The sequence below is a fragment of the Chrysochloris asiatica genome, unplaced genomic scaffold, assembly GCF_000296735.1.
Source record: "Chrysochloris asiatica unplaced genomic scaffold, ChrAsi1.0 scaffold00014, whole genome shotgun sequence".
Taxonomy (NCBI): domain Eukaryota; kingdom Metazoa; phylum Chordata; class Mammalia; order Afrosoricida; family Chrysochloridae; genus Chrysochloris; species Chrysochloris asiatica.
This window is the reverse complement of record NW_006408532.1, coordinates 13,388,649-13,415,255: the sequence shown is the minus strand read 5'-3', so window position 1 is coordinate 13,415,255 and position 26,607 is coordinate 13,388,649. Positions and strand designations below refer to the sequence as shown.

The 26,607-nt window shown below is 53.3% G+C and overlaps 1 protein-coding gene across 1 annotated transcript; it reads left to right on the top strand.

The window, feature by feature from the left end:
• Window positions 1-3,853: 3,853 nt before the first annotated feature.
• RALGDS (ral guanine nucleotide dissociation stimulator) lies at window positions 3,854-25,132 on the top strand. The gene is made up of 18 exons (XM_006834907.1): window positions 3,854-4,036; window positions 11,675-11,785; window positions 14,654-14,847; window positions 15,433-15,492; window positions 16,375-16,568; window positions 16,814-17,094; window positions 17,689-17,904; window positions 18,009-18,112; window positions 18,647-18,731; window positions 19,959-20,027; window positions 20,466-20,552; window positions 21,144-21,176; window positions 21,462-21,583; window positions 21,698-21,793; window positions 22,030-22,231; window positions 22,394-22,636; window positions 23,600-23,714; window positions 24,957-25,132. The coding sequence occupies exons 1-18, from the start codon at window positions 3,854-3,856 to the stop codon at window positions 25,130-25,132; spliced, it is 2,571 nt and encodes an 856-aa protein (XP_006834970.1).
• The last annotated feature ends 1,475 nt before the right edge of the window (window positions 25,133-26,607 follow it).

The following is a 26,607-nucleotide window of genomic DNA, read 5'->3' as shown; positions in this document are numbered from 1 at the left end:
TTTTCTCCTGAAATTTGTTGGAGACACTGGGTAGTGTGTCTTGTAGAGATCCCCACAGTCTGAGATTTGCTGATTGCATCCTCATGGTATGCTTCCCATGGCCCTCTGTCCCTGGACCTCCCCCAAACTGGTCGTTCTGTGTGGAGATGGGCTTGGTTTCAGACCTGAGTGGTGCTGTACTCTACCACCAGGTGAAGGTACAACTCTAGGAGGATTTGAGGTTAAGGGACTGAAATACTCTAGAGAGTGATTGTACGTAGGAGGTGCCCAGAAATCCAGCCCCTGTTGCTAATGGCCTTAAGGCAGCATCACCTGCTCCCTTGATCTTAGGGCCCAGGTACCACATGGTATGTGCTTCATCTGTGCCATTTCATTAGTTCTCCTTATTATTCTCACTTTACAAAGGAGAAAACGCTGACTTGGAGGTGAGGTGGCTTTCCTGGGAGGTGACAAAGGAAGAAGTGGGTGGAGCTGAGATTCAAGCTCAGGCATTGCCATGCTAGAGCCTGCCCTCCATGCTATGTTGCCATCCTGGGAGCTAGGACCTGAGTGTGTGGGTGGGTGTGGCTTAGCAGGGTCGGAGATTTTGTCAAAACAGACACCAACCAGAGAAGCTGATTAAGTAAATGATGGGACCTCTCCCCATGTATAAGTTGTCCCAGCAGTTAGATGGGATGCAGCCTAGCTGGCTGTGTCTGGGGAGGAGCTTTTTTTGGATAAATGCCGTTGAGTCCATTCTGACTCATCATGAACTTGTATAAGGTTTTGGACCACTGACCTTTCGGGAGCCGTCCAGTCTTAGCCTACAGCGCCACACCAGGATTCCTGGGGAAAAGTTGTTAAGTGTCGTAGTCGGTTCCGACTCATAGCAACCGTGTATAGGGTTTCTGTTTTTCCTATAGCACCACACCAGGATGGTTAATGCCTCCCCCCTACGCCCTCCCCCCGCCCCACCCAGTCTAGCCCCTTTCCAGCCTCCTTGGGCCCTGTGCTCCCCTGGACCAGAAAGGTGGTGACATTGGTACTTTCATAAGTCACTTGGCCTCATGGGTCCCTTTCCTGGCTGTAAAATGGATATGGGCTTGCTTCCCAGGTCTTTCCCTTGTAGAAAGAGATGAAGAGAAGGCAGAGCAAACAGCTGCCCAGCTCACTCAGCATGTTCTGAATTCCCAGAAGCACTGAGCTTATTCTCCTTTAAGGGATGGGAGGAAGGTTTGAAGCCAAAGGGTCAATATCTTGTTGCCCTTTGAGGACTTTCCTTGGAATGAGCTGCCACTCATCTCACCTCGCCCTCCTGGGTCTGGAAGCCTCCCAGGAACACCCACCCCAAGCCAAATCCACCCCATTGCATCCTTACGGTTCTCCACATTTATTGTGTGTTTCTGGTTCCAAAAATATTTATTTGAAAAAATTCAGACAAGAAGGGAAAACACACTTAGCCCCACCCAAAAATAGCCACCATTACTCTTGTGAAGTAGGTCCTCCTAGTCTTATGCATATGCTTACTTTCCAATCATAGCTGATGCCTTGGGCTGCATCACACATGAAAGAGTGTATCTCTCCTATGGTTTGTATGGAGCCTACAACCCCCTGATTTATTTAATCAGTTCATCAGTTCATTCAATTTGACAGTGTAATCAATGCTTCCATAAACATCCTTGTGTAAGATGCATTTCTAGGGGTGGGTCAAAAGGCATGAGCAATTTTAATACTCTTAATATAAACTGTCAAATTATTTTGCCTCCCATTTTGTTAAAACTGCCAGGGATGTGCTCAAGCAGCCCAGGTGGATGTCCAGTGGATGTAAATTTCTGGCGACTCACTGTCCATACACATCTGAGGTTTGGCATAGGCATATAGTTGTTGTTAAGTGTCGTCAAGTCAATTCCAGCTCATAGTGACCCTATATAGAGTTTCCGAGGAGCAGCTCGTGGGTTTGAACTGCTGACCTTGTGGTTCGCAGTCCTGTGCTGAACCTACAGTGCCTCACTGGCATACAATAATATGCTTGTGGAATGTGTAGTCTGGCCCTGCCCCTTCATTTTACACATGGAGAAACAGAGACCCAGAGGGTATGGGGCTGATTGTGGGGAGGCTGGTGGCATTGCCAGGGCTGCTAATGGCAGTGCTGACCTTTGAGGGCTACGAGCTGAGACTGGAGCAGGCCCCAGCAGTGGGTTAGGCATGTTGTTGTCAAATGCTGTTGAGTCGGTTCCAACTCACAGTGACCCTGTATAGGTTTTCTGAGGAGCGGCTGGTGAGCTTGAACCACAGACCTTGAGGTTCAAACTGACTTAGCAGTTCAGCGCATTAACCGACAGCACCACACTAGGACTCCATTGGATTAGGCATGAGTCCTGTTTATTCATCCCGTCTACAGACATCTTTAAAATGCCTCTCTTGACCCTCTGTTAACCTCCAGGCTCCCTCTTCCTTTCCTCTCTGGCTTCTGGGAAGATTGGCTGAGGCTCCAGAACTCTGCTACTCCTTCCTTTCCTCAGCAGCCTCACCTCCACCCTGCCCTGCCCTGAGACAGTGGGTTCCAAGGGTGCTGGTGGCCAGGTGCTTCACCTGGCATTTCTTTGTCACTCTTGAGCCCTTCCTCTTTTTTTCCCTCCTCCCCTGCCCCCTTACCCTTTCATCTTTGCTTTAGAGTAATTGTTGACCATTTGGTCTCATGTTATTGTTAAGTGCCATCAAGTCAGTTCCGACTCATAGGCACCTTGTCTAGGTTTCCAAAGAGTGTGGATGGTGAGTTTGGAACCAATGACTTTGAGGTCCAAACTGACCTTGTAGTCCGGTGCACTATCCTGCAATGCCACACCAGGACTCCATGTAGATGACATTTTAAACGTGCACAGTACTAGCTGGTAATATTCCTTATTTTATGAGCCAATCTTATTTTGTTGTTGTTATGTGCCGTGGAGTCGGTTCCGACTCATAGTGACCCTGTATAGGGTTTCCGAGGCTGTAAATCTTAACGGGAGCAGAAAGCCTCATCTTTCTCCCGCGGAACAGCTGGTAGTTTCGAACTGCTGGCTGTGAGGTCCGCAACCCGATTCGTAAGCACTACACTACCAGAGCTCCTTATTTAGCGGAAAGGTCTATCTCCCTCCTTGAATCTCTGTAGGCATCTGGTGTCGTTCTCCCCCAGTTCTGTTCTTCAGCCTTCTTTCTAACTGTATCTACCTCTCATGGTAGCTCTAGTGCTGGAAAGAGATAGTGCAGGTAAAGACCCGAACATGGGGTAACATACTACACTCCCCCTTAACCTAACACCAAGCACACAACACAACACTCAGAATTTCCAAATGCACATGTATATACGAGCACACGGACACAATTCCAGTACTTGCCAGACCCGGTCACCGTGTCTTGCATCCATCACCTAATGTAATGTATTCAACAACTCTTTGAGGAAGTGATTTTCATTTTCCATGTTTTCCAAATGAAGAAACCGATGCTGCGAGAGGTTGAGCAACTTTTTGAGGGCCACAAGGAGGGGCTCAACTGGAATTCAGCATAGTCTGCCTGCCTCCAGGGCTTGGCTTTAGCTGCTGCATCATCACACATCAACATGTATACACCTCACATCTATCTCTCTTCCCTGGCTCCGCCCCCTGCCCCTTGGTTCCATCCTCGCTTCTCTTTCCCCGCCCTGCTTCTCCGCATTGTCGGCTCCGCCCCGAGGCGGACTCCGCCTCCGGTCTAACCTCAGCGGGGGCCGGGCTGCGGGCTCAGAGCGCAGGCAGCGCCGAGCCGCGCGGGCCGCGCTGCCGCCCCCGCTGCGCGCAGGGCTGGCCCCCCGCGCCCGCGCCACCCCGGGTTCCGCGCCGCGGCCTGCGACCCGTTCATGGTGCAGCACATGTGGGCCGAGTCGGTCGGGCCTACGGGCGGCGCCGAGCCGCTGTTTCCGGGCTCCCGGCGAAGCCGTAGCGTTTGGGACGCCGTGCGCCTGGAGCTGGGCGTCCCCGACAGCTGTCCGGTGGTGCTTCATAGCTTCACGCAGCTCGACCCGGATCTGCCGCGCCTGGAGGTGGGTGAGCCAGGGCGGGCCCAAAGCCAGCCCAAGATGGGGGGCGTATGCGAAGCGGCAAAGGGAGGCTGATACGAGCTAATAGAAGGGGGCCCATTCCTCCTTAGCTAGCCACCCTCTTCAGTATAGGTGCGTAGAGGGTCTTTCCACAAAAATCTACATCTTTGCTCAATCTTCAAGACAGCAAAGTGGGCATGGGGGCTACCAGCACATTCATTCAACAGTTTAGGGGCCAGAGCTGGGTTTTTATGTCCCCTCCTCATACGAGGGCCTGCCCTCACCAGCCCAGGCGATCTGCTGCATCACAGAGTAGACTCCCCACCCCGACCCTCAACCCTGTGCTGTCAGTGTTTAGGGCAGTGGCCTGTGAACTCCCTGTTTCCAGGGGCTGGGTCCTATTTCACCTCCCTGGGGTGGGGGTGGGAGATGAACAGCATGAGGGACTATTAGGCTTCCCAGTGAAGATAACAGATAGCTAGGATTGCAGAATCCTAGAATCCTCAAAGACAATTGGAACCACAGGGTCCTTCCAGAGTCCCCTGAGGCCAGTGTGGATCTGATGACCAGGGAGACATCAGGGTTTGGGGGTGCAGAACTCCAAAATGTGGAGCCAGGTGTCCAGGCAGTGAGGGACCGTGGTCCTTTCAGGCCAATGAGGTGACTCATTTTACTTGATGAGAAAATGTGTCGACACCCAAAATTTGTCAGGATTTGGAAGAGGGAGTGTGTATGTGTCTGTCATGGATGGGGGCGGAGGTAGCTGAGGGAGGGCCAGGGACTCTTGTGTTTATAGTGTACCCTGGGCAGGGGGATCACAGGTCACGTGGAGATGTCCTGTGCCTCCTGCCAGACGCTGTTCTGGCTCCTGTGTAGTGGAGGTATCAAATTGTCCAGCCACCACATCCACTCTGTATGGGACCTAGACTGAGGCCTTCCCGGGGGCCAGGGATTCAGAGGATGTTTAGTCAGTGTCTGGGCCAAGACTTAACAATGAACCTCCTGCCCCTCATGCTGGTAGGACCCTTTTGATGGTCCCCCAGCCTCTTCATAACTGTAGGCCACAGTGCATTGAAATAGCCAGAAATTGCTGAGCTCCTGAGAGCCTAGGTCCTGTGTCTCTGTTTATCTGCAGTGTCTGGACGCGTATTTGCAGTTTGTCTCCCTGCCTTGCTTGAGATGTGGGCAAGAGGATGTGTGTGTGTGTGTGTGTGTAGGGGGTACTCTTAGATAGGAAGCACGTAGGGCTCTTGGAGGGGGAACTCAGGACTGAGAGACTCCTGAGCTTGGCAGGTGGTAATGCCAGGCATGCTCCCATCGCTCATTCACTAGGAGCTGCAGTCCTCATTTGCAGCTGGGATGGGACCCCCAGGAGGAGGGGAGGTAGGAGCCTGACACCAGCCCCATGCTCATCTGGTTTTCATTATATCTGGCAGCAACTCTGGCTTTGTGTGCTGGGAGGGCCCTGCCTGGCTTCACACAGGGGCCCCCCTGCAGGTTCCTAGCTGGAGTGGGTGGGACTCGGCCACTCCCCACCCCCACCCCTCTCTGTATCTCTCTTTCTGACCATCCTCCCCAAGGAACCCGAGTTAAGAGGCAGGTCAGAGCTCAGGCTCCTTCCCTGCCCAGGCATCTGCCTGCTATCTCTCTCACTACTTGTCTCCCTCATCCGGCCTCAGTGCAGGGATCCAGACCGTGGCTGCTGTTTAGAAATCAAAAGGGAAGCTTCTGGCTGGGGCAGGAAAGCCAGGGTCCTGGCAGAAGAGAAGGCCACTGCCGGAAACCAAACACAGTGACCATTTACTATGGGCCCTGGAAAGGGGGCGGGGAAGTCCCTGTCTCTCCTGCCAACAAATTCCACCCCCCCATCCTCCCCACCCCTCCTACCCCATCCTGGGGCTGATTTCCTAGCTGCTGCAGCGTGCCAGAGTCCAGCGTCACTGCTTGTGGTCCCTGTCCCCTCTGGGAAATCACCAGGCACTGTCTGCCTTCCCTGCCCCCTCCCCATTTTCCTACCAAGCTTCCGCCCAGTCCTTCCCTCTCAGGGGCTGCCAGATGTCGGCGTACATCTGGGCATCTGCTCATCATCTAGTCCTCATTCTCTGTTCTAATTACCCAAATAATCTCGATTCTAACCAAGCCTGACTCAGCTTGGCTGAGCGGTTCTGGGCTTTCTTAGGTCACCTATCCCTGTCTCAGTATCCAGACAGACCACTCCCTTAGCCCGGTGAGAGGTGCTCAACTCTGTAGCACCTGCTGGCTGCAGACACTGTCAGCTCATTCCATCGGGCTAAACCAACCCTTTAGAGTAGTTACCAGTCCACTTGATGGGAAACTGAGGGTCAGAGAGGACAAGCTCCTGATCTTAAAGCATACGTGGCAAGAAATGACGCAGCTGGGATTCGGACAGGCTGTGTTCTTTGTTGGGGGCCTACTGTAAGCAGACAGGGATAGGGTAGAGCTAGCTGTCAAGGATGTGGAGGGCTTCTAGACTTTCAGGGGAAGCTTCCCAGGGGAGAGAGGGTGTCTCCCTATTTCCCTAACCCCATCCCCTGCCTTCTTCTTGCTTGTCTGCTCTCTTGGCCATACTGTGTACAGATTTCATTGAGCCTCCAGAGCTCATTAGCACCTTTGATATTGGAGGCCTGAGAAGAGTGTCTGAAGTGGTGTGTCTGCCTGTGTTTGTATGCTTTATAACATGTAATATGTTTTGTAATCTGTGAGGAGGGCCTTTTGGCCCCAGGAACTGTTGGGACTGTCACATTCAGGTGGGGACTTTCTCTGCAGAGCCCCCATGAGCTCCTTTTGCTTCATTCCTCTGGGGTCCCTGGAGAAGAAGGGGGCAGTCAGGCTGGCTAGTACTGGGCCCTTGTTCCTGGAGGACAAGCCACAAGTCTTCAGATAAGAGATACTTAGGTGTGCTGGGCTATTTCTCAGGAGGTTCAGGGTGGCCCTGGGACTGGAGTGGGTGGCCGGAGGCAAGGCTGGGAGCTGAACCTTAGCCTGGAGGTTTCCAGGCTTTGCTCTGGGAACCCCTTGCATACCCTCAACATGGCCCCATGCTGGAAAACGGGGTCTGGGGCCCGATTCAGCAGGCACCAAAGGAGGAAGTGGGGTCAGTTTCAGGAGGCTGCGTGCCCAGATGGCTCCCACAGCATGATGCTATGTGGTGTGGCCACCCTGTTCCAGGTCAGGCTCCGGCCTTACAGGCCCAGAAACGCCGTGTTCCCAGACACGCAGGCCCAGCAGAGCAACTCCCCGTAGTCCAGTTCAGAAGACGAAAGTTGAAACCTGGGGCCTAGTGCAGGAATTGCTGAGTAGGATTGGAGCTAGCAGGTTGCTTGGTGAGCATGGCAGGAAGACAGGGAGCAAGGAACTGCACTTGAAAAGTTATCGGGTGTGGGTGTTGTGTTGGCTCTTCCTCTCCCATAGGAGCCATTGGATGCTGCAAGTGTTTCTAGAGGCAGTGTTGGGCATGGTGGTCAAGAGCTTGAACTCTAGAGGGAAGGGAGCTGCTGTACCAGAATGCTGGCATGACCCTAGACCTACTTCAGCTCTCCATGTCTCAGTCTCCTCATCTGTAAAATAGACATGATGCTGATCTTCCTAGGAGTCTGGGGAGCACAGATGAAACAAGCAGTGTAACAAGCATTCCACATAGTACTTAGCCCAGTCAGAGCCCGACAGACCGTGGCTGTCAAGATTTGTGTTTTGTGACAGGTGCCAGTGGCCCTGGTGTTTAGCACCTGTGTTGGCACTTGGGGGGCAGTGGCAGGCCTGGGCCTTGGCCTGACTAGGATACACTGCCTGGCCCAGTCAACACCTGCTTCACAGCGCCACATCAGGACTTCATAAAATGGGGAGGTTGCCCAAACTCTGTTCTGGGAGTTTGGAATTCCATAGCAGGTGAGCTGCCCTCTCTGAATTGTTCCACGTTTTGGCCTTGGCATTCCAGCAAAAGAAAGCGGTTGAGTTCATTGCCTGCAGTGCTCAAGGGAGACCCATCCTTCTGGCTCCCAGAGCCTCCTGGTTTCCTGCTCAGGGTTGGTTCTCTGTCCTGGAAGCTGTGGCATGTCAGCTGTTCCACATCACCAGGCCTTGCTCACTGGGTGCTTGCTTTATTGGACTCTCACAGCTGCCCTCTTAGAAGCTGCTGCTGCTCTCCCTTTTTCACAGATGGGTTCACTGAGGCCAAGGCTGATGGGCTTTGGAGAGAGCCCTCCATGAGGGTTGGTGGGTCCTGGAGAAGGGGCCTCATGGACCCAGGGCTGCAGGGTGACCTGGGTGCCTCAGTGGGTGCAGTGAGGTACCTGAGCTGGTGACATCATGCATGATTTGGCTCTTGTCCACCCACGGGGGTCGGGGCAGGGCAGCCTCTGCACTGGTGGCCCTGGAGGGACAGGATGGGGAGGAAACTTCCGAGCAAGCTTGTTCTCCCCTTCCTTGTGCTGCAGCCCTCGGCCAGGTCTTTCAGGAGGAGCTCATCCCTGTCGGTGGCAGGTGTCCTGGAGGCCCTGTGTTGGGGAGGTGGCAGAGCTGGGGAGAGGCTCAGTAGGTCACTGAGGCCTGTCCTGAAACCAGGGTCCCATTGTTCTACTTGGAGGGGATTAGGATTTAGCCTGCTGCTTCCTCTCTCTGTCTGTCAGCCAGGGACACAGCCTGTCACTGTGAGAAGGCTGATCTGGTGACACACTAACCAGATACCACCCAGGCCCTATTTCCCTACTTGTCCGTCCTTAGGCTCTAGCTGTGCACCCAGGGACAGCGTGTGGAGGTGCCAGGGTGCTCATTCTGCTGCCCCCTCCCCTTTCAGTGCCCTGCAGGGACCTCGCTCCACACTTTCCTTGACCATAGTGTGGTGTGGGAAGGCAGTATGTTTAGAGACATGCCTATGACTGGGTCCGAGGGCTCTGGAACATCAGCGTGTGCCTAGTGGGGGTAGGACCCGAGGATCCGTCCCCCTGAGGACACAGCCAACCATGTGACCTGTCTTTTCTCAAACAGCTCAGAGCAGCCGGATGCTGTGCATGTGTGTGTGTGTGTGTGTTCCCTTCCCCCCCCCCCCCAGGTGGGAGGCATTTTCTCCCCCTCAGCGGTTTACTAGACCTCCCCTCCATGCTTCCAGCACTGCCAGAGTATCCCTGGAGGACGCAGGTGCGCTGCCTGCTCCTGGGCTGGCTTGCTGTAGAATGGCCCAGTGGTTCCGTTTGTCTGCATACACTAGACGGTCCTGATTGCAGAAGCCAGGGCTGGTGGCTATTCCTTCTCTGTTCCTGGAAGGAAGTTAGACCAGGGTACAGATGCCCCAGGCTGCCACTTCCTGCCTGTGCAGGTCTCAGTGGAGCCACACTGAGTATTCTCATCAAGGTCTGTTGTTGGTGCTGCTGCTATTAGCAGACAGAGCAGCCTTAGCTCCACACAGCTAGGAGCAGCTTCCCATCTGCCAGACAGGGTGGTGACGCTGGTCCAAACTCTTCCATCCCAGGCATGTGTGACTCTCAGCGGCCCGCCTGGCCCTCTGCCAAGCTGGCAGAGGGGGCCATGGGGGTGGGGGGTGGGGCGCACAGGAATCACATGGCAGCCGTGCAGGGCTGAGCCAGCTGCTCAGCTGCAAGTGGAGAGCTGTAGCTCACTGTAGCTCCCTGACAAGCCACTACTTAGACTTGCTATGGAATGGCAAGGCCGCTGGCCCTAGTTTCTCCTGTGGGGTGGCCTGTCCAGCCACGCCCAGGAATTACTTCCATCTGACAGCATTGATAGAGCTTTTCTGGGAACCAGGTGCTGTGCTGGGCTCCTGAGGGTCAAGTGGATCTCACAAACAAACTGCTGCTGAGATATTGTCTGACTCCCAGCGGGTCCGAAAAAAACAAACCATTGCTATCAAGTCAGTCCTGACTCAGAGTGACCTCATGCGTTACAGAGTGAACAGGATTTCTCGGCTGTAGTCTTTACAGACGCAGATTGCCAGACTTTCCTTCCTTGGCACTGTTGGGTGGACTCAAACCACTAACCATTTGGTTCATCATCAAGTTTAAGCTGTTTGTATCACTTAGGGACCTTCCAGCTGGGCCAGATGGAAGAGACCCTTTGGCCTTTGTAGGAGACAAGCTCAAATCCTTGCAGAGATGGTGGGGCAGATGGGACCCTGATCCAGAGGGCTGGTTTTCTAGTCAGAGGTGGCATGTGTGAGGCAGGAAAAGGAAAGCGGGCATATGTTTCAGTTTTTCTGCATCAGAAGTAGGAATTTCCCATCCTCGGTGGAAGGGCTGGACCACCACCAAGTGTGGGTTGCAAGGCGTGTGTGCGGGCTGTTGCTCGGGAGACCTCTCTGCCTGTGGTTTCCCTGCTAACTTCCAAGAAATGGGGCCGGTTCTCTCTCCAGAGGAGGCAGAGGGTCAGCAGCCAAGTGGTATTTCAGCAGCTTTCCTGTTGGTAAGAAGCCCAGAGTGGGTTGGGGGGGGGTCTAGGGGGCTGTGTCAGGAAATGATTTCTGGAGGAAGTGGGTAGGCAGGAGGTGAGAGGGCCAGACCCTGGACCTCTGACCCCAGCCATGCTGACAATGGGAAAGGTGGGGGATACAGTCCATATTATGCTGGGCACCTGGGTCCCCACCAAGAAGACCTAGCTTAGGCTGAAGGCTTTAGGGAAGAGACCACTGGTGAGTCCCAGGCTAAGGCTGCACTTACATCTGAATCTTCTCTGAACACCACACTCGCCCTGTGTTGAGGGAGTGTACCCCAACCCTAGCTGTTGGACTAGCACTTCACATTCCTTCTGTAACTCTGAGAGGTTGATATCTTTGCCCCTACCCTCAAGCTCCCTCCTTCCCGGGACAGACAGTAGTGGGATAAGCTCTGTAAAGTCCAGGCGGCCATGGCCGTGTGGCCAGGCTGCTCGTTTACATGAACAAGGGCCTGAGGATTCTCTCCCTCCCCTACTGTCCATGCTAGGCCCTGTGATTTGGGGGTTCCTTGGAACCCCCAGCATTCAGCATGATCTCAGGACTGTCACATTTCACAACCTAACCCATGCACGTGGTAAATGGGAACTGGGAACTCCTCTGTTACCCAAGTGGGCACAAGGGCATGAATGAGCAGAAGGGGAAGGAAGTGGCCTCGGATGTGGCTGTGGGGACACCCCACACCTGCCCCAGACCCGTGACGCTGACTCTAGGTTGGGTGACTAGGAAGAGCTGCCTTTTCCTGATGGGTCAGCCCAGGAGCCCTCGAGCAAGTGTGACGATGGCCACAGGGTCTCTGATCCAGGGTCCGTGTCTTCTCAGTAGGCCATAGCCTGCTAGGCGTAGCTGGCTGTGTCTGGGCCTTGAAATTTCATCCTCATCATTGACCTTCATCAGCATGACCTTGAATAGGTAGCTGGTTTCCCAGCCTCTACATACCCACCTGTGAAATGTCTGGATGAGTATTTCACATCCCCAGGTCATAGCTGGTAGGGTGGGAAGGCATGTGCTGGGGGCAACACCCATCTACCCTGATGTTAATTCTGAGCTATCAAGCTGTTAACTCATTTCTTCTAAGGCTGCACACCTGTCTGGGCCTGAGCTGGAAAATTGTGCCTGTGGCAACATCCAGATAGGCCCTTGATGTCTCCTGGCCCGGCTGCCGGGCACTGTCTTTGCAGAGCTCCACGCAGGAGATTGGTGAGGAGCTGGTCAACGGGGTCATCTATACCATCTCCCTACGCAAGGGACCAGTACACCATGCTGCCAACAAAGGCCAGCGCTGGCTTGGGGTAAGTGCAGGGACAGCAGGGTCTCCACACCCAGCCTCGCCCAGATGGCTGCAGAGGGACCCAGGCTAACTAACCCCGGTGGGCTTCCTTCATGGACTTTCCCTCTTAAATAGTCCACAGTCTCTCCCAGTGGGATCCTGTCACCATCCCTTCCTCCTTCCACATGCCTGCCACCCAGCCTCAGCTTTGGTCAGACAAAGCCATTTTCCCCAAATATGCAAGTACGTTAGAAAAGGACGTTTATACTGTTTTCACTTCATATTAATCCATGAAGAGTTTTGCATTTTGCTACTGTTTTCACCCCCTGATCCCAGGTATCCTGCTTAAGTGTCCTTCTGCGAGTCTTACAAATCATCACATTTAGTAGACTGTGTATATTCAAAAAGGGTGGGAGCTTATACCATGATAGACCCCTCCAGGTCAGGAAATGAGGTCTAATTTGGATGCTGATTGTTCCAGAAAAATGTTCTTGTTACCACAGTGATTCCAATTCCTTTCTGATGCCATCTCAGCAGTGCTGAATATCCAATCCTAATGTACTGACTTCCTCCTATCCTGATGCCACATTTTTCTTCATATAACCCAGCTTTTCAGATTATTTGCTCAGCATAAAGGTTGAATAAGTATGGTGAAAGAATACAACCCTGTTGCACACCTTTCTTAATTTTAAACCATTCAGTATTCCCATGTTCTGTTTGAACAACTGCCTCTTGGTCCATGTACGAGTTTCCTCATGAGCACAATTAAGCATTTCGGAATACTCATACTTTGCAATGTTGGCCATAGCTTGTCATGATCCACACAATTGAAAGCCTTTGCGTAGTCAATAAAGCACAGATAAACATCTTTCTGATATTCTCTGCTTTCAGCCTTGCTTGCTGAAAGTGAAGAAGACTTAAAATATTTACTGATGAAGATCAAAAAGCACAGCCTTCAGTATGGTTTACATCTCAATGTAAAGAAAACAAAAATCCTCATCACCGGCCCAATAAACAACATTCTTATCAACTGAGAAAAGATTGAAGTTATCAAGGACTTCATTCTTCTTTGATCAACTATCAACACTCACAGAAGCAGCAGTCAAGAGATTAAATGACGTATTGCATTAGGCAAATCTGCTGCACAAGACCTTTTTAAAGTGTTGAAGAACAAAGATGTCAGCTTGAGGACTAAGGTGCACCTGACCCAAGCCATGGTATTTTCAATAATCTCATATGCATGTGAAAGCTGGACATTGAATAAGGAAGACCGTAGAAGAATTGATGCTTTTGAGTTGTGCTGTTGGAGGAGAATATTGAAAGTGCCATGGGCTGCCAAAAGAACCAACAGATCTGTGTTGGAAGAAGTGCAGCCAGAGTGTTCCTTGGAGGCCAGGATGGCCAAACTTCGTCTCTCATACTTTGGACATATTGTCAGGAGGGAGCAGTCACTGGAGAATGATATGTTTGGTAAGGTGAAGGGTCAGAGAAAAAGAGGAAGACCCCCAGAAAGATGGACTGGCCAAGTGACAGCATCGATGGGCTCAAGCGTGGCAACGATAGTGAGGTTGGCCCAGGATCAGGCAGTGTTTCGTTCTGCTGTGCATAAGGTCGCTATGAGTTGGTACCGACTCGATGGCACATAACAACAACAACAACAAATATACTGACACCCTCCCCACCCCTCAGGACAGACACCCAGGAAAGGTGGGTTGCTGGGCTGAAGGGGGAGTATATTGACATGACAATAATAATTGTGGGAGTCAGACAACTTTCAAAATCAGTGGGAGCAGCCCATGGCCACCAACATCCTGCCTGGCCCCGGGTATTACCATTCTTTTTTAATGTTTCCCAACCCAGTGGCAAACAGTCAGTCTTGCTCTGATTTACAATCTTGCTCTGATTTACAATATACCCACCTTTCCTTTGTTTCGTAGCCTTTTGGATTTTCTCTCCCAAGTTGTCTTCATATCCTTAGCCCTGCCAGGCCCTGTCTCCCACTCTAGACTCTCCACACATTTGCCCTTTTACAGGGTCACCATAGCTTCAGGTCTTCAAATTCCCTTTAATGTCAAAGAAAGAAAAATTAAGTGTCTTGCTTTGCCATCTAAAGGAACCCCATGGGTGTGTTTGCTCTGCATGTCTTCAAACTGGGATACTTCCCTCTATGTCAGCAATAGACGTAGCCTCACCAAGCAGAGAGGGATTATCACAGTGCACTTGTATTGGATTGCTCTGGGGTCTGACCCGTGTGACCCTGAGCAGCCATTTGACTTTCATATGCCTCTGGCCTGTTTTCTCATAGCGTAGTGTTTACAAGTCAGGCTGTTCACCTCACGGTCAGCAGTTTGAAACTACCAACAGTTCCGTGGGAAAAAGATGAGGCGGTCTGCTCCCGTAAAGATTTACAGCCTCGGAAACCCTATGCAGGGTCGCCATGAGTTGGAACCGCCTCCACGGCACATAACCACCACCATAATGGGGAAACTTCATAAGCGCTCCCTGAAATAATGCTTTTGGCAGGCTGTTGATACAGAGGAGTACTGGCACTATAGGATAAGCACTGGACCGCAAGATGTGTGGTTCAAATCCACCAGCTTTGCCTCGGAAACCTTATACAGGGTTGCTGCTGTGAGTCGGAACAGACTCAGTGCATTTAACAACAACTGTGGTTATTCAGCTAACAAAATGACTTGAAGATAGGACTACTTTCATCATTCCTCCACCTCAGAGTCCAGCACCTCTTTCTGCTGGAGCCACTCCTGTTCCACATGTTGCCTTAAGGCCCTGAGGGCCTGGGAGTTTCTGCCCTGAGCTCCTGTCAGTTCCTGACCTTCCTGATAGTCCATGATGCTGGCACCGACTGTGTCCTCCTCTGCTCCACCCCCAGTATGAAAATGAGTCGGCCCTGAACCTGTATGAGACCTGTAAAGTGCGGGCAGTCAAGGCAGGCACACTGGAGAAGCTGGTGGAGCACCTGGTGCCTGCCTTCCAGGGCAGTGACCTCTCCTATGTCACCATCTTCCTGTGCACCTACCGAGCCTTCGCCACCACCCAACAGGTCCTGGACCTGCTGTTCAAAAGGTGAGCACCTTGACCCTTCCACAGCATAGCGGCTGCTCTGCCACCTATGAGCTGGGTGTTTGGGAATGCCCCTTCCTCTCTGTTGGCTTGCTACGTGGCTAAGAGGACCCACGTCCTCAGGTGGTGGTAAGGATAAGTGGGACATGACATGGCAAAAGCTCACACAGAACCTGGCTCTGTGAAGAATCCTGCTGGAGGGGTTGGGGATGGTTCATGTTTCTTATTTTCCTCGCCCTCCTCATGCCCCCTTACCCATAAAGAAACTCTCTGCCTCCCCCTCACTGACCCCCTTGGCCTTGGGCAAACCTATTTTCCCACTTGTGAAGGAGATTAAAGATTTCCATCTAGTGAGTCCCTGTGCTTGGTGTAGCCAGAGCAGGGCTCTCTGGGGGCTGATAAGAGAGGCCCCAGGCCCATTCCAATATCTGGGAAGGTGCTGTGGGGTTTCATCCACTCAGTAAATATTTATTATGCAGACCCAAACCCCTGCCCTCCTGGGCTTCCATTCTAGTCGGGGAGTCAGACAGTAACACTAGACATCGTAAGCAGGTACGGTAGATGTGACGCCCTCACGGCCTCCTCTAGATACGGATGCATCCTTCCATATTCTGATGAGGACGGTGGACCTGAGGATCAGCTTAAAAAGTGAGTGGACTTCCCGTCTAGAAGAAGAGGGACCCTGGTCTCCACAGAAGAGTGGAGGTCTGGTGGGGAAGGGTGTGCCTGAGTCCTATACATCTTAGGATCCCTCTTAGAGGAATGAATCCTAGGGACTTACCCCAGCAAAAGTAAAGTAGTCAGAGAGAGTTGTGGATAGAGCCCCAGCTGTCGTGGGACTAGAAAGGGGCTGGAGGCTCAGATCCTGAGAGAGTCCGTCTCCCCATGGTCCCACCCCCTACTCTACTTGTACCCCTCCCCAATCCCAGGCTCCAGAATAGGAGGCATGATGAGCAGCCTGCTCCCAAATGTCCGTGTCAGTTGCATGCCAGATGGGGTGGCTGGCTTCCTGCCCTCCGGGAGGTTAGATTTATAGGAAGAGAACCACACAGGCACACAATGCATAAGACAGCAGTTTGGCTTGTAAACTGCAGGTTTGGGTTCCACCAGAGCCTGGAGAAAGCACAGACAAGGAAAGACTCTGTGTGTACTCTCGTCTATCAGATATTAGCAGAGCACACACTATGTCAGCACCCTGTAAATGAACAAGCAGACAGACAGCCTCTCCTTCCCTCCTGGTGTTACTGGCTAGTGGGAGAGGACCAGAGGAGACAGGGGACTATGTCAGCCTTCCCTCAGACAGGGGAGAGTTGGTCAGATCATTGATCAAGAGCTTCCTAGGATTGAGGCTCCTTTGCTAGCCCCCCTGCTCAGTGACCAGGCCTACCACTGCCACGACAGATGAAGCGGGTTTGGGAAGCAGCACTGGACTGACCTCTCCAAGACAGGGACAGGGGTGCCATGGGAGGGCAGCAGCATGGCAGGAAAGACCAGACTGCTGACCATGCTGCCTGTCTACCTACTCTCCAGTGCCATCTCCTCCATCCTGGGCACCTGGCTGGACCAGTATTCGGAGGATTTCTGTCAGCCTCCGGATTTTCCATGCCTCAAGCAACTGGTGGCCTATGTGCAGCTCAACATGCCTGGCTCAGACCTGGAACGCCGTGCTGACCTCCTCCTGGCTCAGCTGGAGCACTCAGAGCCCACTGAAGCTGAGCAAGAGGGTGAGGAGAATTGGGGTGGGTACCAGTGAACTATAGGAAGAGGATCTTCCAGAGATTGGTGTTGGGCCAGAGCTAGGAGTAACTAGCCTCAGACCACTCACTCATCCAGTGGACTGCAGTCTGGGAAGATTTCCTGGGGTGGACTTCATCATGGGCTTGGGTTTCTCTTCATGGCGAATGGGATGGTTTCTGCTTTTGGAAGACAAGGTGATCATATCAGTAAAGGTTTTTTTTTTCTTTTCCAGATCCAACACAAGCTCTACTGCCAACTCCAGAACTACTGCCAGCTCCAGCTCCAGCTCCAGCTCCAGAAATAGAGTCAGGTCCAGCTTTAGAGCCAGAGCCAGAGCCAATTCTAGAGCTAGCGCCAGCTTCTGCTCTCACTCCAGCCTCAGCTTCAGCTTCAGCACCAGAATCTTCCGGTACCTCCCCTGTGACGACAGAGAATGGGCTGAGCCAGGAGAAGCCTAATGTCCTGGCGTTCCCCCCAGAACTGGTGGCAGAGCAGTTTACACTGATGGATGCGGTGAGCAGCTGGCCTTCACAGGGTGGGCCTGCCTTCTGCCATCTGCTGCCCTCGACCTACCATAGCCTGAGCTGGTGGCAGAGCCGTTTACACTGATGGAGTCCAATGTTCTGGGTGCAATTCTAGCTCTACCACTTTCCTGGGCAACTTTTTCCCCCACAGTCTGGTTTCCCACCTCTGGACAGTAGAACTGGGATGCAACTGTGTTGCTCAGAGGAGTGTGATTGAATGAGACAGAACAAAGTGAAGCTCGGTGGACCGTAGTCCCTCATGGGGCGCTCTGATATGCAGCTTGGCCCATGGGCCACCCACCCATCTACCTGGGCCTCCAATGGCCACTAGACTCTGGTTATCTAAACTGGGAGACAGACTAGCAGACATCAGGGTCAGCAGACGTCCCACCCTGTGGTTCCTGATTAATGAGGAGGGGCTGAGTGAAAATGCCTCTCTTTTCGCCATCATGGGGTTCTGGGCTCCCCCAGTGGGTAGAGAGATCCTCACGTTGCTCAGACTACTGGGCCCCAGCCTGAGCATTGGGGGAGTGTGGGCTATACTGGGGCAGGCAGGGACAGTGGCATTCCTTGTCCCCCCCAGGAACTGTTCAAGAAGGTGGTGCCCTATCACTGCCTGGGCTCCATCTGGTCCCAGAGGGACAAAAAGGGCAAGGAGCACCTGGCACCCACCATCCGTGCCACCGTCACCCAATTCAACAGCGTGGCCAACTGCGTCATCACCACCTGCCTGGGGGACCGGAACATGAAGGCCCCAGACAGGGCCAGGGTGGTGGAGCACTGGATTGAGGTGGCCAGGGTATGCCCAGGGGACCCTCTGGATGGGGGAGGGGAGAGGTCAGCTGCTGGGGGCGGGGGGTGGGGGGGGTGGGGAGCTCCAGCTCATTCTTTCCCCTCCCCCAGGAGTGTCGGATCCTCAAGAACTTCTCATCTCTCCACGCCGTCCTCTCCGCTCTGCAGAGCAATTCGATTCACCGTCTGAAGAAGACTTGGGAAGAAGTTTCCAGGTGGGTGGAAACACCAGGCTACACCCAGGGCCTCCCCCAGGGCCAGGTCTCCAAGTCTCCGTGTGACCTTAGGCCAGCAGTTCTGCCTCAGGCTTCACTTTCCAGATCTGTCAGATACAGGCTTGAGCCAAATAAAAGATTTTCAAGTTTTTTACTACACCCAGCTCTTTGTCCTTCTGAAATCACAGCTGCTCTGTTGATTTGGAGACAAAAAGCCACACCAGACCCATTGCCATTGAGTCAATTCTGACTTTTCATGACCCCATTACAGAGTTTCTGAGACAATAAATCTTTACAAGAGCAGACAGCCTCATTTTTCTCCCGAGGAGTGGCTGGGGGGCTTGAACCTCTGACCTTGTGGTTAGCAGCCCAATGCCTAACCCAGAGTGCCACCAGAGCTCCTTTATAGCAGCCCACAGGGGTTCAGAGGAACCTAGTTTGAAAACCACTTATCCAGGTGCTGCAGATTCCTTGAGTTCTAAAATAAGATGGGCTTGTACTTAACACCCCTTCCCACCGTTCCCATCCTTCCAGGGAAAGCGTCCGAATCTTTCAAAAGCTGTCTGAGATTTTCTCAGATGAGAACAACTACTCCCTGAGCCGAGAACTGCTCATCAAGGTAAAGGGGGGACTGGGAGGCTGGGGGTGGGCCCTGCATGGAGCTGGGCTGGTGGGGGGTTGTTAGTTTGTTCCTGAAAGTTTCTTTGAAAACATCCAGGCCTGTTTTGTCTGGCTTAGGAAGAGGGATCGGTTTGGTCCCTGGGCATGTGGGGGCAGTTGAGGGGCAGGAGGCCCCTGGTAATTTGATCCAGTGGTGGCGGCTGGGCTGTTCCTGGAGAGGTTGATGAACTGGCAGAATTAGCAGCTCTCTGGCTTGCACTGAGCGTGCTCCAGGCGATTGGATGGATTGGGTTTCTAGGTGGGGTCGTCCCTTCTTTCCTCCTGTAGCCAGACTCCTGTGCTTCTCTGCTCTGCACTGCTCATCCAAGGGAGGGCCACCCTGCCTCTACCAGAGGTGGGGACTGCAAGGGGATTCCCATGGGCCAGGTGACCAGAAGGGTAGCCCAATCTTGGGTCTAAGTAGTGGGACCTGGGAGGCAGATAGACCTGCATTCTGCCTCCCCACCCCCCAGTCTCCCCCCAGAGCAGACATTGTCCATCAGCCCCAGCTCCTCACCACAACATGACACCAGCAAAGACTTTCTTATCTGCCCATAGGACTTCTGGGGTGAGTGGGGGGGCTTAGTGGCTTTATTCACATACAAGAGCTGCTCCAGCGACCCCTCCTGAGTGAACACAAACAGAGCTCACTGCATGGGGAACTTCCTGGGGAGATGAAGCCTTTGGCATGGTCTCAGGTCTGGCCTGGGGCAGGCAGGAGCTGTTCAAGGAGGCCTTCAGGCAGGTGAGGGTGGGGTGGGCTGAAGGTAGCTGGGACAGGGCCTCTGGCCAAAAGGGAGGAGCTCAACTCTCCCCTGACTCCTTGAGGGGCTTGAATTAGTCCGTCCCTCCCCACCCCCATCAGGGGCTGTTCCTTCTGGAATATGGAGGGATGACAGTGGTGTGATTGGTCACTTCACCAGGTGGTAATGAGGTACAAGGGAGAAAAGGAATGTGCCTGAGCTTTGTGGAGGGTATGAAAAAGACAGGGAGACCATGACCACAGTGAGAATCGAAATACCACTTCTGAGACCCTGGGAGGGAAGAGGCCCACTGAGAGAAAGGCTTGGAGACGGGGTTCGAATCTGAAGTCAGCACACTGGAGGTGTTAGCAGTGCTTGATCCATCTGAGAGGTGTCAGGTGTATGTGAGGACGGCTTTAGTGACCTCATCCTTGACCCCACAGGAAGGGACCTCTAAGTTCGCCACCTTGGAGATGAACCCCAGGAGAGCCCAGAAGCGGCAGAGGGAGTTGGTGAGTGTGTGAGGTCATGGTGAGCATGGGGGCTAGCCTCCAGTCGGCAGAGCAGGGATCACTTCCTTCAGCCTTCCCTCCACAGGACAAGGCTGCCTCTGGGTCCTGGGAAGGCCAGTTCGGCACCAGCTAGGACCTTGGTGGGACGAGTTGTAGGCAGCCAGAGCCAGGGCCTGGAAGAGCTGGGTCCAGTGTGGATTTGGGGTGGGGAGAGACACAGACTACACAACTTTTGTGAGTTACCAAAAGTCAGCCCTGGGAGGTGACTGAGGGAAATTGGAATCCATGGGGCCAGTAGGAAGACTTGGGGGGAGGCATCTAAGGGTCTCCAGGCTGCCCCAAGTGAGGCACTTGGACTCGGGGACTGGAAGTGTTCAGGACAGGGCCTCACATGTACTGAATGCCTGTGCTCGTCTTCACCCCACCTCCATGTCTCAGGGTGTCATCCAGGGCACTGTTCCCTACCTGGGCACGTTCCTCACTGACCTGGTGATGCTGGACACAGCCATGAAGGATTATCTGTATGTGAGTGATAGGGGTGGGAGAGCACCCTGGGGCTTGGGAGGAGCGGGTCCCCTGACTGGGCACTTGGCACAGCACCCCTGTGACCTAAGGGTGTCATGTCCATTTTATTGAGTAAACTGAGACGTGGCAGAAACCTCTAGTTCTGGTGCCTTGGGCTGAAATGCAGCAAACAGCCTGCCTGCAGAACTGCATGAGGGTTTGACTGAGGTGGACACAGCCCTTCCCTCAGGTGGAGGCCCAGGCAGGAGAGTGAAGTTGGCCCCTCCAGGGTCAACACGGGAGTGCCCAGGTAGTGTCTTCCTGCCCAAGGCCCAGACTCTGTCATCTGATTGAGCTAGAAGGTCCTTGAGCTTCTGCACTGAGTCCTCCTTGCCTTTGTACCCAGAAGAACCAGGCTTAGGTCCAAGTCCAGAATATGAAGGGGCTTCAAAACATTCGTGGAAAAATTCCATTGTCTTCCATTCCATTTTTCCATGAACTTTCTGAAGCCCCTGGTGGGCCCTCACAGTAGTACAGCATGAAACAGGGTGAGGGTTGCTGGAGATGTCCTAGGGGACCCTTTCTGATGGATGGTGGTGTTCTACCTTCCAGGGGAGAATGATCAACTTTGAGAAGAGAAGGAAGGTAAGCAGCTGCAGCCATCACTGTGGGGTGTGAGGTGGGAATCGGAGCCCCACCTGGGCAGGACACTCTATCTTCCGTCTTAGATTTATGGGGAGCATATGATGCACACAGGAGGAGGAAAACTGATCCTCTGGGGAGTGAAATCCAGGGCAGTTTCCTGGAGGAGGGGTTGTTGGAACCAGACTCTGAGAATGGGTAGGGTCTGAAAGTAGGAAACTGCCATATGAGCACAGAAAGACTCAGAGCCAGGGCCCCTCAGCACCCCAATCTTCCCTTGGCCTGCAGGAATTTGAGGTAATCGCTCAGATCAAGCTGCTCCAATCGGCCTGCAACAATTACAGCATCGCCCCTGAAGAGCACTTTGTGGCCTGGTTCCGAGCCATGGAGCGACTCAGTGAGACTGAGAGGTAAGAGCAGAGGGGGCGCCCTCTAGTGGCCAGCTCCCGGGAGCCTGTGACTTGGTGATATTTGACCACAGGAGAGAGACCTCCAAGCCTCACAGCTATTGTTCTGTCCCTTAGCTACAACCTGTCTTGTGAACTGGAAGCCCCCTCTGAGTCCGCCAGCAACACTCTTAAGGCCAAGAAGAGCACAGCCATCGTCAAGCGCTGGAGCGAGTGAGTGTCTTGGCCAGGGCGGGCAGGGCCAAGCAGCCCCGAGACTGAGTGTGACCTCAAGGTTTTACTGTTGACCTGTGACTGGTCACTATGACCGGAGCTAGTCACCTCATCTCTCTGGGCCTCAGTTTTCTCCCCTGTGAAATGGGGTGATGCTAACTGATCCCAGGCTGCTCAGAGTGCAGTGGTAGCGGGGCAGTGGAGAGGGTGGGCAATCAACTGACCCTCCCATTCAGTCGCCAGGCCCCCAGCACGGAACTCACTACCAGCGGCAGCTGCCATTCCAAGTCCTGTGACCAGCTCAAGTGCGGCCCCTACCTCAGCAGTGGGGACACAGCCGACGTGCTCAGTGTGCACTCTGCCGGCTCTTCCAGCTCTGATGTGGAAGAAATCAACATGAGCTTTGTCCCGGAGTCCCCCGACTGCCAGGAAAAGAAGGTGAAGGCCTACTCCTTCTCTGACAGCCCTGCCCCTGCTTCCCAGGGCCAACCGTCTCCACTCCACACCCCCAAAAAGGGGTGGAGAGCCCTCAGCAATAGAAATTAGCTTAAGGTGCCCTACAGGGTACGGGGCTTCGGCTGACCTGGCTGTCCCCCACAGTTCTGGGAGTCAGCCTCCCAGTCGTCCCCGGAGACCTCTGGCATCAGCTCAGCTTCCAGTAGTACCTCGTCCTCTTCGGCCTCCACCACACCTGTGGCCTCCACACGCACCCACAAGCGCTCTGTCTCAGGGGTCTGCAGCTACAGCTCCTCACTGCCACTCTACAACCAGCAGGTGGGCGACTGCTGTATCATCCGTGTCAGCCTAGATGTCGACAACGGCAACATGTACAAGAGCATCCTGGTGAGTGAGGGACATGACCCTCCCTGCCCTCCCCGAGCTGCCGCTGCAGTGGGCTGGCAAGGGTGGTCAGCCAGCCAGGCGCACAAGTGGAGGGGATGGTGTTTGAGGCAGTCAGCGCCTAGCACCGTGGGTACTGGGTTGAGATGGGTGACCAGGAGAAAGCCCTTGAGAAGAGCCCGAGATGGTCATGTGTCTGGAAGCTGGAGCAGCGGAGAGTCCAGAGGTGAAGGTACAGAGGTCAAGGGGTAAGAGATGAGGCCAGAGAAGGGGACTGGGTGGCATCAGGCCCTCTGTGCTTTCTCCATGTTGAGATGGGGGCACGGGGTCAGAGCACAGAGGAGGGACAGCAGGTGACTGGCCTCTCTGTGGGGGTGGGCTGGTGCTCAGAGGCTGCTGTACTGTCCAGATAGAGGAGAGCAGTGGTCAAGTTCTGGATGGAATTGGGGTTGAGTGCCCCATTACCCGCCCTTCCTGCACTGTGTGCCTGTCAGCACTAGGAGCTAGCTTGACACAGTTGTGATTGAGCAGCCACTTGTATGACCCTTAGTCTAGCTAAGCCTTGCCTTGTCCTCAGGGCCGAAGTAGCTGGAGGTCCACCCAGTGCACACTGGTGCGCAGTAGGCATCTAAGTGGCTCCTGCTCTTACACACTGGGCTTGGACTTCACTGTTCCTTGGGGTCATTATTACTATTATCCTGGAGGGACTGGATCAGGGGTAGTAGTGGCCCTGGGGTTAAATAGTTTCCTGAGGCTTGTGGGGAATGGTGGCAGGCTCTTTTAGGTGGTGGTCTTCCCCAGGGAGTAGAAGGTGGGGAGGCCCCCTGGGCCCATCACCCTACCACACCTGACTGGAAACTGTGCTTAGGTGCTAAGTCAGCTCCCCATAGTCCTGGGCCACTCCAGTTGGAGTGAGAAAGCTTCAGAGCCCTTGTCTTGATGGCCTGTCTTTCGCCCCTACTCCAGGTAACCAGCCAAGACAAGGCGCCTACGGTGATCCGCAAGGCCATGGACAAACACAACCTGGATGAGGACGAGCCAGATGACTATGAGCTGGTGCAGATCATCTCAGAGGATCGAAGTGAGAAGGGGGCAGGGAGTGGGCTCTGTTTATGCCAACCCCCTGGTGCACCACCTGGATCTGACCTGGGCAGCCCTGATGTTTACGTGTCTCCTCCCTGTCATTTGCCCTTCCCTGGGCATGAACCAGACAGGGAGAAACCAGGTTCAAAGCTCCAAGTTCAAAGCTAAAATCATTGAGGAACCAAGAGTCAGGGCTTTTGCTCTAGGGCCCTGGGCCCCCAGGCTCAGCATCTCCAAAGGTACCTCTGGCCAAGATGGGGAAGTTTGTGAACACATGCATTTATGATACTGAAAACAATGTCTCCTTGGTCCCCTTTGGAGGCCCTAGAAACTCAATTCAGTATTTGAAAACTGCACACATTTGGAGCCGGGCAGCATGGATGCTGAGATCTTGGGCAAGTTCCTACACTCTCTATGCCTGTTTTTCTCTCCCCAGAGTGGAGAGAAAAACAGTCAGTGGGTTAATCCACTGGGATAGCTGAGAGTACATAGTGTGTGTGCACGCCATAAGAGTTCACTGTAAATATTGTCATCACTCCCAGCCACTAAACCAAAAAACCGAACCCTCTGTTGTCGAGTTGATTCCTGTTCATGGTGACCTTGTAGGACTGAGTGGAACTGCTCCTTAGGGTTTCAGAGCCTGTAAATCTTCATAGGAACAGACAGCCTCATCTTTTTCTCATGGAATGCCTATTGGGCTTGAACCAGCAGTCTTGCAGTTAGCAGCCAATGCATATCCCACAGAGCTCCTGGCCATTAGCCCAGACAATAAGGAATTATACCCATGAGCCCTAGAACTTGTTTTCTAACCCTCGCTCATCTTCTTACACTATTTTGGTTTGATGAACTGTATCAATATGACTCTTTGTGTTTCTTCTACTTTTGTTAAGCTCTGTGGATTTCACCAGATTTGGGGACTTTGCAGCCATTGTTCCTTCACATATTCTTTCTGCCCTTTTTTTCCTCTCCTCTCCTCTTGGGACTTCCATAATGTGCATGTTGGTTTGCTTGATGAAGGCCCCCAGAGTTACTTTATAAACCAGAGTAGTTCACTTTAATCAGGGCCTCCCCAATGCAGGTATCATTGAGAGAGTCCTTGGTGGTCCTGGAGCTGAACTGGGGGTCTCAAACCTCTGACTCAAGCCTGGCTTCCCAGGTAGTAGGGGTATCAGATCCTCTGCCTGGCCCACAGCCCCCTCCTGAGCACAGCTGACTCTCCTCTCTGCCCCTCTCCCACCAGAACTGAAGATCCCAGACAATGCCAATGTTTTCTACGCCATGAACTCTACCGCCAACTATGACTTTGTCCTGAAGAAGCGAACTTTCACCAAGGGAACAAAGGTCAAGCACGGGGCTAGCTCGACCCTTCCACGCATGAAGCAGAAGGGACTCAAGATCGCTAAGGGCATCTTCTAAGTGGCCCCTGGCACTGGCCAGCCACAGGGCCTTCCTTGCCACACTCTGGCTGGCCAAGTAGGGAAGCACTTACAGACTAGAGGGGTACAGGCTGGGCAGGCACACCCCTCCCCACCTGCCAGCCCAGGCCAGCCCCAGACTCTAGTTTTACCACTGATCCTCTCCTGCTGCTGGGCATGACGCCTGCCAGTTGACAGGCTGACCTGGACCCCCGTGGACCACTCGCTGCCTTAGGTGCCTTCTGCTCCCTGGGAACCAGAGGACTAGCTAACCTTAGCCAAGGAGCGCTGCCAACAGGCGTGGTGCCCTGCCCACCACCGGGCACTGCCCTCTCTACACATCCCTCACGCCTTCGTGGATGCAGGTCACTGCTACCTGTACCCACGGGCACCCCACCGAGTCTGACCACTGCACTTCTCTCCTCGTGCCCACGGGCACCTGCCTGTGACCTTCCCAGGGCTGCTGGCCCTGCCTCCCACCGCTCCAGCCTTTCTCAGGCTGCACCAAAGATTCCATCGTCAGGGCCAACCGAGAGTGAGGGAGTCTCGCCCGCCCCTACCCCACCCTCCCCGGGAGAGGAGAGACAGACCCACTTCATGGACCATGCCCTTCACCCCATGAGAGAGTCCCATGGGTGTGATGGCCGTGTGCCACCACCTCTGGGCTTGGAGACCGTACAGGACAAGGGGCTAGTGAGGCTGGAGGGCTGGGGGAAGGAGGGGGGATGAGGGGGAGTGAATATTTGTATAAAGGCAAAAAAACAAAATGTTTACTGATTGGGGAGGGGCAATATTTATTTGTTGTAAATAGCAAATGTTAGACTTGAATATTATATTAAAACCCCGTTTCTACTACAGCCTGAGAGTGGCAGATTTGTTTTTTTATTTCCTAATTTAATTCGGAATCCTGGTGTGGTGCTGTGGGTTAATGCTCTGGTTAGTGCAAGGTCAGTTTGAACTGCAAGGCCGGAGGTTCAAGCACACCAGCCTCTCCTTGGAAATTCTATACAGGGTTGCTATATAGAACCCACTCGACAGCACTTAACAACAACAATATTAATTCAGGAGTCCTGGTGTGGCATTGTAGGATTAGCACTGACCTGCTAACCACAAGATCAGCATTTCAAACTCACCAGCCCCTCCTTGGAAACCCTATACAGGGTTGCTATGAGTTGGAACCAACTTGACAACATCTAACAACAATATTAATTCACATGAGATACAGCTTCTCCCATTCCTCCTTCAAATAAAGGAGACTGATAAAAAGATTTGGACTCAGAATATGGACAAGATAGCCCAAGAAGACCACTAGCAAATGGACAAGTTTGATGCTTCCCCTCCAGCTCTCTTCCAGGGATCCTCTGGTCAGCCCTCTACCTTGGTTTTGAATCCTCTGGGTTCCATGTCCCTGACTTCAGAATTCCTTTTTCTGCTTGCTTCCTATCCAGGAACGCAGCTTTAAAGACTATAGCTGGG